Raw genomic sequence first — 14,448 nt, forward strand, 5'->3', positions numbered from 1 at the left:
CAATACCAATTTTCAAATTCTTTTTTCTGACCACATTTTAAAATGTCATCTTACTGTTATTAATGAAGCTACTGATAGATTTTTAGGGTTTTTTTTTTCCTTTCCTCTTTTTTATTTTTTCCTTTTAGCCTCAGATTATAGCTCCTAGCATCTGGTTACAACCACTTAGATTTTTCTGGATATTACCTTCTAGGCAATATGAACATTGGCTTCATTTTTATTTTAGCTTTTGGAAATTGTTCCTAAACTCTTCCAAGCTATAATTGATACTTCTGAATTCAAACCTTTTCTCCTTTTTTGATAGAGTTCATATTTGCTGTCTCTTACAATAACAAGTATGTTGGACTGAACTTGTATCCACCACTGCAAGCATGACCACGGAATAACAGTAAACATGCATTCATTTCAAAATCTATAAACAATTTATCTTTCAAGATGCCATTGAATATATCATTTCCTTATACTTGGCTTAACAATATTTTAATTGAGGTGCCCAGTCTAAAATTTTAAGAGATTTTAAGGAAGTTCTGCTATGGAAGCATGAAGCATACATTCAGTAGAAACCAGAATGATCATATTCTCTAATATGATGGGTGATCTGCAGAACCCATGTAGGAGATCTTTCTGTTTGTTATGTCTTAAAGCATTGCCCTCACATGCACTAACATCCTATCAATAACACAAAGCTATAGAACTATGTAACTCCACGTACCAAGGCAAACAGCAGACATAAGATCATAGAATCACCTCTGTTTTCACATTTAAAAAAAAATCTTTTTACATAAAATGCATTTAAACCCAGTCTTGCTGTTCATGCTTTCCATTCCTTGGACTTTTGCTGTTGGCTATAACAGAACAAGGATCAGGCCCTTCACTGTGTGTTCACAGACAGTCTATTGACCTAAGTTTCCATTATTTCACAGCAGTTTCACAGAAGAGGAATTTTTAAAAATTAAAAATAATAACAGTGAAAACTGAGGGTAGTTGAAAAATATTCAGGTAACCCTCAAAGTGGCTACACAGAGTAGGCACTGTCTCTGAAATTCCTTGATGGTCAATGAAGGTCACAGGAGTCTGATCTGAAATATTGCTTCAGCAGAAATTTTTTGAACCTACAGCACATTTAACTTTAGATTGTTTTTCCAAAAAAAAACTAATTACAAAGACTTAAGAATGCACGTGGATAACGCAAATTTTCAAACAAAATAAAACTCTAATTAATGCCAGAAATTTAATTTTTCAGTTCTTGACAAGTACTGGCTCTGAAAGTCACACTATGTTCCCTTAGTGCTAAAAAAAGACATAAAATATTAAAATAACAAAACAGTTCTACTATTTATATAAATTCCTGAGTTGTCACAGTTCACATTATCAGTTGACAGCAACTTGTATCATGCAGAACACAGTTGTTGGATTCTGAGAGGCTCCACCTCTCAGAGATGGAACTTTCCTTACCAGAGAAGCCAAGGAGACCAGAGGCAGATAAGATAACAAAGAATTCATCATCATCTGCCCTTTGAGGTTGTGCCTCTACTGACAGTTGGTAAATTTTCTGAATCAAAGTTTTTGATGGCTCGGTTTGTGCTGCACTAAAATAAATTCCTAAATAAGCAAAATATTTCATGCTTTGGTTTTTGTTTTTTTTTTCCAAAACACGTGAAGATGTTATTTTTCTACTGCATGGCTGAAGATGATCTTCTGCTGATTGCTTCTTTTTCCATGTCAATAGTAACCAGCTTCATTTCATGTGTGATGTAGAGAATGGTATGTGGTATATATCCATTATTTTTTCATATGTATTATACCCTTGTAAAGAATCAATATTTAAATTAAATATAGATGCTGATACATCTATATCAAGTGGTCATCAGTTTTCAGAAGTCAAAAGAAATTTTTCCACATTTAGCTTTGATTTCTCTTATCCCATGTCAAAACTATCAATAAATATTACAAGAAGTACATTCATCCTACTGTTTAACTGAATTTTTTCCCAACAAAATGAAAAGATCTCCTTTTGCTCCACAGTGTCAGAAAAGATTTCAGAAACTTCTCAATAAGGTAGCAAATATAAAAAGCAGTAACAGACCACAAAATGCACATTCATATATGCTGAAAAACACAAAAACATGCAACAAAAATTACAAATTTCAGATAGACCTAATTTATAATGAAATTAAAAATAAGCCATATGGTAAATACTGACAGCCTTTAAATCTGCTATGCAGCTAGAAAAGGCCATTCTGCTAAACCCATATATATATTTTGCATTATTTTACATGTACAGTAGTGTGATACTAAACCTTGTTTTCATATAACACCATTAGTGCTTTATATAGAATATCAAGTTCTTTGTGTATTATCATGAAAAACATTTTAAATGATATCATGAGAATTAGATATACTATGTCTTCATTTTTGTTTGCATTGTATTTTCCAGCTACTGGTTTCAGAAAATTGCCATTAGTTTTGTTCTTCTCTTCATGAAGAGCATACAGTAATTTGCAAAATCAAGCAAGGATGAAAATGTGATTGAAATATAGGAATTTTTCTAATGAAATATTATTATTGCATTATAAATTATTGATAGAATGATTCTGGAACTCTCTTCTGATGTGCTCATCCTTTTGAGGGAAAATTTCCATAAGAGATACAGCTATTGCTAGAGCGTGTTTGGCTTCAGATCCACATTTTGCAACAGTTTTATTAAATTATGGTCAATATAATGGATTTTTAAGGCCTATTCCCAAGTCCATGCCCATGAAAACACTGCATTGAACTGCAGAATTGCCTAATTGAGAAATACAATTTACCCCTTTGCCTTAGGTACTTTTACAGTACAAGAGAGGTTTTACATATTTATATTGAACAGATACTTGAAAGTATTGCCACATTACCATTACATCTTAGCAATGTTATGCTTGCACCATCTTCACTTACATAGCAGAAAATGTTACCTTGAATTACTGTTTTAATGAGAAGTATGCTTCACTGAATGCACTCTGAGTTTCTCTTTCCACTGAAACCAATGAGCAGGTGTGCTAAATGATTTCTATCAGGCTCAAACAGGTAAAAAAAGCTCCTTGAAAATGTTAGTAGACATCGTATCTATTTGTTAAGCTGAACATGTTGCTAAACGTTGGCACAAATCTTGAGAAGAGACCTTCTGACCTCAGAAAACAGAGCAGAAGTGCTTTTCCCTTAATTCAATCACAGAAGAAAGAACTTACTGAGAAATTTTAATACTAAAATTCTAAGCAGCAAGAAAATTTTCCTTTACATCAAACATGTACATAAGGCATTTTATGTTGAACATTTTACAAAATGGTGAAACAAAAGCCATTTTTTTTAACATGAGAATGTCATCTTAGTACTTACCTGTCAATATCCGGAGCCCAAAGGATCATAAAAGAGGCAGTCCATTAAAAATAAATGCGAAGCACAACAATCTACTAAAATAATGAAATTAACAAATATTGAAGTCTACTTCAAAAAATTTCTCTTGGCTTTCAGTGGTTTCTCCCTACCTGGCCCATCCCAGTCTTGAGTCTCCACAGCAAGCTGCCCTGGTTTCTCTGACCTTGCGTCACCATCAGATTCTGCTGCCTCCTGGATGCCTTCTTCACTGCCTGAAAAACCATCAAAAAATACAGTATTGACATATTCCAATAGTGACTTTAAAGCAAAGCTCCTGTAATATCCAAACTGCTTATATGCCTAAATGAAAACATATGCATGTCTATAAACAAAGAGAAAATGAAAAAAATATTCGACATGTAAACATTTGTGAGTTCCCACTAACTCAAAGAAGCCCTGAGTATCCAGTACTTCCAGTTCTGTGGAGACAAAATCTTGGAAAACAGTGTTTACTCCATATGGTTGAAAAACAGAGTCACAATTCTGTAAAAAAAAGCACATAAAGTCACTGAGTCTGTAGGTACTAAGGAGAGAAAGAAATCAGCTCATGAGCCCCCAGGAACATTTGCTTTCAGTTATGGATTTTCTAGTTTTTTTAATTGACACCTGAATGTTTCTTATGTGCTGCAAATAAATGACACTCAGAACAAAAACATGGTCCACTAAACATTTTGCTTTTTCACAAAACTAGTGAAAAGCTAATCCATGGTATTTCACCATTTAAGGAATTTGCCCTTAAAATCATAATGTACTAGCAGGTTTCTAAAGTAATTTTCTCCCTATCAAGCTTTATTTAAAGAAATGCTACATTTCTGATGAATTTTTGGATTTTCACCATCCAGAAGTACCCGAAAATGTCTGTCTGCCTTCTGTTACTATTCTTAACCAGGTCATATACAGGACACACAGAAAATTATGATAAGGTTAAATTTTTAGAGATGACCATTTAATTTTTATTTGAAGAACTGCTTGTTGAAAGGGAAACAAGCAGTTCAGGTTGCTTCAGGTAAAAAAATACACTAGGCAAGCTCCATGCCAAAATACTTTGAAATAAGCATTATGAAAACCATATTGAAGACGAGGGTATTAACACAAAACACTCTGGCCATACTAAAACATTAAGTGACATCACTAAAGGCTTTTCCAGGTTTGGAATTTACTCATTTGTAGATTTGTTTTTTTTGTTTTTTTTTGTTTTTTTTTTTTAACACTAACCTCTCCAAGAAACTCATGCATAGGAAGATACTAAGAGGAATTGAAAGAAAAAAAAAATCTACGAAATTAACTACTTCAGTCAAACAGGACTGATTATGATTTAATTTTTTTATCAGACTTGAAGGACACTTTTTAAAAAATGGTCTCCCAGAAAAAAGTGATAGCAGTAGAAAAACAAATACTGTGTATTTTACAAACTGAAAAATCAGACCCTTTGTTGATTTAACAACAGGAGACTAAGAAGGAGCAAAAAGCACAGCAATTAAGCAGTAACATGTAATTTTTTCCCCACTCATGATAACAAAAGCTTTAATTAGCAACATAGGTAAAGAAATGTGATTACAAGAAACTATGCCAGATCCCCATACGTTATCACTGGAGCTATATTTATACTGGATAAGATTGTGACCCAGAGCTTTCAAGTACATGATTATATACAAACACTATAAAGTATTAACTTCATGTGCACATGTAAAGTCTCATAATAACACATTCTTCCTTGCATTCATAAAACACAGTTTTTCAAATATGAAGTCTAAGAGCCTGATAAACTACTACTCACACAAACACAATACTATAATCACTCCAGAGTTTGATTACAAAACTACAGTTCAGTGAACTTGTGGTACTAAAAACATAGTCCAGAATATTCTTATGCACTTGTAGTATGTAAAAAAAACTTGAATACAACATAAATATCGAGTATCATTTTTGTGTCAAATTGACTGTGTAATGGTAGCCAGGCATTTGAAGTTCACATGCTTCAGTTCAATCTGAAGTTATCTTTCAGAAGAAAGTACTAAAGATACTCATGTGCTGAAAAAGCTATCAAGTTTCTGCTAAGCAGTTTTAGCAATTATTTGTTTTTAAGCAACTAGCCTATTTTGAATTAGCATTTTTATAGTTACTTTGTAGTAATCAGACCTCTGCTTTCTTTGGGTGGACTGGAGAACCTATTTGACAATTTTACCTTCATTTTTCCATATTCTCTATTTTCTACATTTTCTATAGCAACTTAAAGCAGCTTTTTTGTCTTCAGTGGAGACAAAAAAATTTTCCTCAGTTGAGACCTGACATAATCAATGCCAGTTTTCTTAAAAATGTTGGAAAGCAATTCACAGCAAGGACAATTCTAGTTTTCTAACTCAAGATGTATAATCAACACAGACAGTTCTGAAAATGTTCTTTGTAGAGAATGCAAATGTTTTTCTTCCACTGTACATAACAGAGCTGTATGTACTAAATCAGGACAATAACAGCAAAATCTAGAAATAGTAATTGTTTTAGACAGAAAAGAAGCACAGATAATTGGACAACTGAACCTCCAAAATACTATGTTTTTCCAGATTACAATATATGCCAACCTGGCATTAGCTTGCAAATTTCAGCATTCTTCCAGCCAGTGCAACTAACCAGAGCATAAACAAATGAAGCTACGAACATTAAAAGAGGAAAGAGGAAAAAGATTGGGCTGAAAAGCAAAAGGACAGAACGACAGCTAAGGTACAAAAAGTATAGTACACAGTAATTAAGTATTTGGGAGATGAGGAAAAATCTGAAGATGTATGTTAGTAGACTACATAAATTTCCATTAACTTGTTTTTTCAGTGTTTCATGAAGTACAGTGTTACATGGTTTTCACAGTCAGGTTTTAATGAATTGATGCATGTCTTGTGCAAATAGAGTAGATTAAATGTGTAGAATTTACATTAAGGAAAACTTTGTTTTGCATCTAGAAGTATTCTCAACTATTTTCATTGATATTTTCTATTATTCCCAACTGCCAAATGCATGCATTACACACCTGAAATATCACCACACTGATTTCTCCTGTTCTCCCAAGCTACTCCAATCTGCTAGTGAAACCAAGAAATAGTACATTACTGTCAATTTCCAAATCCACCAGGGAGTGAAGTCTATCCCAGGCTCAGCTGAGCATCAATGTCAGATTGAAATGTGCAACCAAGACAATCCATTTGGAGCTGGAGACACTGAAACTTTAAAAACCCAAAAGGAGGCTTAGCAGAAGAGTTGATAACAAAGCTTTTTTCATTCCCCATACTTAAAGCTATTTTAGCAGCTAACATTTGTTTAGCACACAAAGGAGTTTATTTCCTTTCAGATTTTATTTTCTTTCCATTGTTTACTCTTTCTGTTCAGTCACTGACTACTTTTCAGTCTCTCAACAAGACTATTTTTTATATTTATTTTCCAACTGATTACATTTTTCTTCAATTTACAGGTATAGACATTTAAATGGATCCAGAAAATTAATTATTTATTTCTTCCAAGTCCAATTAAATCCTTTTTGCCTATATATGTTACCCATGTGCTACTAACTTGTTGATTCCTTTCTAATCCCATTATTTTGGGTTTTCTCACACTTTTTCTTTACTTTGCTGCCCAATTATACTTTGTAGTTAAGTTAAAGGATAAGTAACTTTTTCCCATCAACATCAAAGAGTGGTGTAAGTACTCTAAAATGAACCAAAACCTGCTTCTGTTTAAGCACGTTTAAGCAGTTGCTTCTTAGCAACCAAGCCTGGTAAGTGAATTTTGTCCTTTAAATGACCATTGCATGAAAAAATACTTTTATGAGTAAGCACACATAATACCATAAACTATGTTCAGTCATTAGTCAAGTAAATCTACTGGAATTTCCACTACTTCTCTGTACTTGGTATTTAAGTTACACTTTTGGCAGAACTCATCACCTCTAACCTTAGATGCCTGAAAGTTAAGCTAGTCCAGGCTACTTATGTAGACACTCCCATAGGCAGGGAAGAAAGAAACCTCCTGAGTGATTTATCCTATTCTAGGATGCCTGAGATATAAGACCCCTCTTGGTGTCTGAGAGAGCTGAAATGAATCATCCTCTTAAACACACAGCTTAGACTAGAACCTATCTTTAGTCAGCTAAAGTTGGGGGAAACAAATCTCTGACTTATGCTGAAATGCTGAATACACAAAATACTGCTTAACTAAGAGGAAAAAAAAATCTTATTCAAATAACTTCAATATGTAATGTGGATAGAATTTTCATCTTAACCTTCATCTTGACAGCATTCAAAAACAGTTCAAGTTTTTTTAATGTGGTTTAAATAGCCTAATGTTTATCCAATAGATAATTCACTGTAATTCAAGGTGGTAAAGTTGGTCAGGAAATCTGAAGACTGTAAAAGAGACATATTACCAGAAGCATAAGAGAGAGAACTCCAACTTCTCTGACAACACTGACAAGTAGGAAAAGAGAGACTTGAATATTAACAAGTAATTTCACTTTAATCTTTTTAACAAATTAAAGACTTCCCAATTTGTACTTAATCAGCTTGTACCACAAGTAGTTGTGGTATTTTATAGAAGCACATGGGTTAGCAGTTCTTCTCAATCCTGCTGTTTTAATCCATGTTGTTCCTATCAGTACTAGGCTCTTACAGAAAGTCTCATACAATATTACTATTGAACTTTCTTGACTAGGAAGGTTATAGCAGCTGCTAGGCTCTCTATAATGTATTTTGCAATCAGCTAAATCAACAAAGTATTTTTTAACAATGAACAGTTCAGAACTGACAGATCTACTTTCTTGTTCACAACTGCTTATCATGGCATAGATATCACATATGTTTACCAGGTGCTTCCTATAGTTAGGATACCTTCACAGGAACCGCTCACAAAAGATAAGGTCATAAAAGAGATGAAAAACGTGCAAGCTTCATACACTCATGGTTTTATCATCAGACAAAATAGCTTTGGGTGAAGGACTGTACCAGTCACAAAAAGCACAGAGCAGCTTCTATTAGAGTGAGAGAACAATAAAATTTTGAAATTCAGTTTGTTTTCCCTCTTCCTGGCAGCAAAAATGTAAACTCAAATTGTTAACATTCTCATGCAGCTGTTCAGAGTGAAACATCACTTCTCAATTATAATAAATCAGTACAGGAATAAATTGCTGCAAAGCCTGTAGCACTCTGTATTGCCAAAAGAGAAAAGAGATGCAATCCAAAGACTTGGGGAGTCGCTCACTGCAGACCTTCATTTGGCAAGGACATAACCTCATGGATGGTGACAGACCAGTGTGACTGGCTGTGAAGGGGGAGGGTGCCTGGTCTTTTCTGCCACAGTCCACAGCAGCAGTAATTCTAGATCCAACCAAACAAGGATTCTGAGACTACACATACGAACTAGATGCCAGAGCTTCAGAAACTATAGATCAGCAATCAAAAACTGCCCTTTGTTATTTGCTTTATCTCAATGCCTGCAAACAGTAACAGAGCTTACACACACTGATAATCCTGCTCTTGAATCCTAAGAAACATGCTGTAAGCTGAGGATTGTTGCCAGGAACCTCTCTTCAAAAGCCATACTCACTAACTTTGAAATAAACCATATACAACTTGTAATACAAATACTTAATTCATTCAATGTAGCATACTTTTTAGCAGCACATACTATTCTTAAGCATACCAATGACATCTAATAGGCCTTAACTAACCTTCTTGTGGATTATCTCTTTTTAAAGTATTCTATGTGTATATTTAACTGTAATTTAGTAGCAATACAGGTTTCTGCAGATATAAAACATTCTGAGTATAAAATAATGCAAATAAAATATTTAAGCTTTTGGAATGGTAATAGAACTCTGAGAATAAAGATACTAAAATATATGGGAGGGATGTTTCCACACTTTTTCATATTTGCCAAATGATACGAGGACAAGATAAACAACTACAGTGGGTACAGTGCCATGCAAATGGGTTTACTCTACAAACCTTGCAAGGACAGAGAGACAGAGAGACAGAGGAAGAGATCAGGCCCTATCACTACCAGACAGTTATCAATTAATCTGATATATATCAGAAATAATTTCAGTGAAGCCCATAAAAATCAACCCAGACATGCTACTCGACAAATACAGAAAGTATGAGCAAACTCAGGCCCTCAGATGATTGATTTGGTAACGTACCTGAAAGAAACCCGCACTTGAACAAGTTAATCTACTGCATTTTATTTCAGATTATATTAATCACCTCAATACTTTGCTTCTTTGCAAGCAATTATTGTTTTCTGTCATGCTGATTAACAATCATAATTTCTCCTGGGATAAACCTCATTTGAAATAACTGTATGTTTCCATTTGCCCTAAGCACTCTTAGAATTATTTGTCCAGAAAGTCTCAGAAACAATGCATTGTCTCTTTCCCTAATTTTTAGGATCAGTCTGTGAATATTCAAATGTTGGCAAGTGCCCACATATGTGCTAGCCATTAGCTCTCCAAAATAGTGTTATGAAACTATTTTGGTTCCTATTAAAATCACCACTTTGTTTAATAAAATGACATCTTGACACATTACATTTCAGCACAGTGGTCGTGTTAAAAAGCAGTGTCAATTATTTCCGACCATTTCAGCTACAGCACTTTTCTCCTGGGATAAGACACTGCTGTGCAGCACATTCATCTACATTGAGTCTGGCCTTCCTCTTCTCTTCTCTACATGTTTGATATGTTCTCATTATCGCCACTGTTTGGTTTTGAAGTCCTTTCAAGACAAGGATCACTCATTCAAATGTATTTGCTGCAGAACAGTGAAAGTATTCTCTAAATTGTATTCCTGGCTTTCTTTTTATTAATGGATTTTAAATATATATATGTATATATGTGTACATACACACACACACACACACACATATATATCTATTCCAATTTTTAGGGAGAAACTCTAAAGACATGTACTACAAATGAGCATCATTCAGATATACTGGCTACTTGAGAGCTTCTATCAGTTTTTAAAAAAAGCAAAAAAAAAATCTTTTCAATCTTTCCCCATTAAAACTTCAAATACAAGAACTCTATTAGACATATGCAAGTACTAGGCTGGGGTTCAACCTACATAGCTCTAAGCACGAGGTTAGAAAAGCAGCAGAAGCACATTTTAAAAGATATTGACATGCCACAAATAGAGACTGTTGCTAAATAAACTTTTCAAAAATTCGTTCAATGGAAATCACCAATCATGAGATTCTAAACCAGCCTGAAGCAGAACAGAGAGATTACTTCAGAGAAATTCTAACAAATTTTGAATTCTAATTTGAAGGCTTTTCTGCACATTCATATTTCAATTTAATTATATAACAATTCTGTTTCATCCCTACTGCAGAAATATTCAATCTCCTATAAGAATTCTTCATCCAACCACAAACATCTCATTTTATACTTTGCAGCTGAAATCACTATCATAGACAAATCCAGTTTTTATGTGACTTCCACACATGGCTACATAAATAGTAGCAAAAGGTACTTGTTCCTATATAGTGAAATCTTAATTTAATTTGTTGAAAACAACTGGATGTTTTTATTTGACATAAACATCCTTTCAGATGGTTCAATATCAAAAGCAACCCATTCCCTATCACTACAGGTGTGTTCCTACATGCATGTTGTATTACACATGATTTCAAAACCAGTCTAGGCTTCTGTGAGTCAAACCCCCAAAAAATATTTAGCAGTCAAAAATTCATGCTTCTTTTTCTCTATCCAGCAATAATATTTGTCTTATCAATATTTATCCAATGATGACATAATTGTGGCACTTGCTTTATTTATTTTTACTGATCCTTTCAGAGATAAATTACTGCAAATATACCCATATAGTACACAACCTGTGAGTAAGTCTGCTTTTTAGGCCTGGGTTGACAAGAATTTTTTCAGCCATGTCTTAGAACTCTGCAATCATATGCAGAATTTTTGTGTCAGGGCCACCAAGTAAGACAAGAAAGAGACAAAATGGACCTTCATTATAAACAAAATTAGAAACAGATGCAGAGTACACCTGAACTAAGAACATGTGGTGAAATTCGTCATTTATGCATCCCATGTTTTAAAGAAGATTATCCCTATTAATTTGCAATTCATATTCTGTCAAATTTGACCTCAAATTTAAGTCATCACAAGTTCAAGTTTTGTGACTTTCTAGAAAGAGGACATTACACTACTTGTTGTAACCAAATAATCCCTTCATGAATTATATCCCTAGCTGAGATAGAATTCAGAATTTCATTGTTCTTGAGAAAACCAAAATGTGCTGACTGAAAAGGCTGGAGTCGCTTTGATAAACTGCTTAAAGTTGAGTAAGCTGTTTAAGTGTTCCTTTCACTTTTTAATTCTGTACAGTTAAAATAATGTTTCTATTTGGATCTATGTATTTATTTCTTGAAAAATAGATTTTTAGTTTCTTTTTGAGATATAATTTTCTGCTTGACGACCAATTATTCAATGTTCTGATTAGAAGAAGGGTTTGCTTGTTTAACTTAGGTCAAATTTTTATCCAACTAAAGTTGATGTTAATACTTACATAGTTTTAAGCAGGACTGAAAATATGGCCTGACAGGTTTAAACATGGGTTAGCAGTAAATAAAAAAATTACAGAATAGAAAATCTTGTACTTTTTGTTTTGGAAGCCCTTACATGCTCTCTAGGGAATGGTGGGGGGGAAAAAAAAAAAAAGAACACTTCAACCTTTTCAGATATCTCTTTTCTGTTCTAGAAAGAAAACAGGTGGTCCTCTGAGCTCCAGTAGCAGGAAAGAATGAGAAACCATAAGAGTTAAGTCACAAAGCAAATGCTGATGTTCAGATGAAAAAGATTCCCTTTCCCCCTGCTAGAATCCAATCTAATTCTGACATAGCCTTGTTCAAAGGCTGTCATCAGAGAAGCCCCTTCCTTTCTTTGTCCATATTCAGCATCTGACAAAAAGTACAGAAGATCAGAATCATAGAATCATTAAGGGTGGAAGAGACCTTTAGGATCATCAGGTCCAGCTGTCACCACCCAGCACTGCCACTGTAACCCCCAAACCCCATCACCCAGAGCCACATCCAGACACCTCTTGAACACCTCCAGGGGTGGTGACTGCACCATCTCCCTGGGGAACCCATTCCAGTGCCTCACCATGCTAATGCCTAACAGTGAAAAATGCTTTTCTAACATCTAATCTTAATCTGAATCTCCCCTGTCTCAGTTTATGACCATTTTTTCTCATCCTCTCACTGCAGGCGTGGCAGAAGAGACTGAAGCTCATCTCACTACAGCCTCCTGTCAGGTACTCGTAGAGAGTGAAGAGATCCCCTGGCCTCATCTTCTAAAGTTGTTTCAGCTGAATGTGATACAGATAAATGTAAGAGAACCCTTACTCTGGGGAATATGAGAATCCAACAGTGTCACAAACATGCAGACAAGTCAGTAAGATGTAACTATTGCATTCTTGGAAGTAGCGCTGTGAGTTCTTATGCATATTCTAGTTTTCCTAGGAGATGAAAATAGATACATGTCCTCTCCTGTCTCTGATTACCAAAAGTAATGAATGTATCCTTCATTCAGTCAGGAAGTCTACATATAAATAAAATGCAATGAATTAAAATAATCTAAAAAATTTAAAGGAATGTGAGCTGCAGCAGAGCAGAAGTATTGCCAGGGAAAGATAATGTCAGGCGCAGGGAGGGGGGGTGTCTGGTGCCAAGCAAAGCCGAGGGCTGTGCAATCACCTCTATCAGTGCTCTATCAGTGTCTACACTCCAGCCAAATCCAGAGAAAACAAGGAGTCAAAGATTCAGGTCAATAAGCTTATAGGCGATTTGCACAAACTGCTCCTGCAGCAAGGTAAAAAACAAAGTCATATTGGCTTTTCTTTTCTATTCCTTCTCTTTGAACTCCTTGGTCCAAACACACCCTCGAAATGTCAGTGTTATATGCAAGAATTTAAAGAGCTGAGCTTCTTAATCCCGTTAAGAAATAAGAACAAAGTTGCCTGTAAAGATCTCCTTATTGAGCTCAAAGTGATTATGGTATAGCTGCCTCCTGCTGATCCTATAGCAAAAGTGGTAGAAATTTGTCATGAAATCCATTACTGAAAAAGAAAAAAAGATATTGATTAAAATGTTCCTGGTTAAAAAAAATGGGGAGAAAATAAAGAAAAGAAAGCATAAATCTCCTGTTGGATCCAGAAGCAGAAAACAGCAGGCACATTGTTAGTCACTACATGTGTAACATGGAAGAAGAAAGGAATTTTTACACAGTTGCACACAGGCATACACACAGACAAAAGTCATACTCCAGAGGAAAAAAGGACACAGGGAAATCATTTTCATGGTGTTATTATAGATGGTAGCATGATAGCTTTGCACATGAAGTATGAAGGGATAGATTAATACAGAGATGAACTTAGCTTTGTGTATGCTTTCTTGTATGAGAACTCACACTGTAGCTGTTTCTCTGAAACACAAGCCTGCCTGCATAAAACATTCCATTCCCAAGCTGGTCAGGCAGGCTAGTAACAACATACATGAGCATGACTATGTGTACATGAACAGAAAACTTAGTTCAGGTCTGGAACTCATCCCTTCCTGCCCAAGAATATGAGAATATAGAACCAGGTATACACTCAGTATCCAGGCCAGATATTCCCTGTGTTTCCTACTTGCTGACTTAGAACTGTATGAGTTTCAGACTGCACTGGATTCCCCCAATTTTCCTCTTTCCCCGCAAATAAAGATAACCAATGTATCAGGATACCAAACCACTCAACCTGCAAACATATGGCTGCAGACATACATAGCAGTGTGTGCTACAGACCAAAAAATCATTGCATCCTGAAACAATCACTCTCCACCCCACCTCATGTATCCTCCCTGTCACCCTATGTCACCACCTGAAGCACAGTTAACACTGGGGAGCAGAATCATTTCCTTTCCCATCTGCCACCAGGAGTTTTAAGGCCACTGAATCTCCTTCCACTGAGGGCTGGTGCCAATGTTGCCTTGTGCTGA

General features: G+C 35.0%; 1 protein-coding gene across 1 annotated transcript in view; it reads right to left on the bottom strand.

Moving 5' to 3' along the window:
* The window catches only part of ZFPM2 (zinc finger protein, FOG family member 2), a 308,755-nt gene that overhangs the window by 232,264 nt on the left and 62,043 nt on the right, over window positions 1-14,448 (bottom strand). Inside the window, exon 3 of the mRNA XM_063171049.1 lies at window positions 3,525-3,626. Coding sequence (XP_063027119.1) covers window positions 3,525-3,626 — 102 coding nt within the window. The remainder of the gene's footprint in view (window positions 1-3,524; window positions 3,627-14,448) is intronic.

This window comes from Melospiza melodia, chromosome 1 (assembly GCF_035770615.1).
Source record: "Melospiza melodia melodia isolate bMelMel2 chromosome 1, bMelMel2.pri, whole genome shotgun sequence".
Taxonomy (NCBI): Eukaryota; Metazoa; Chordata; class Aves; order Passeriformes; family Passerellidae; genus Melospiza; species Melospiza melodia.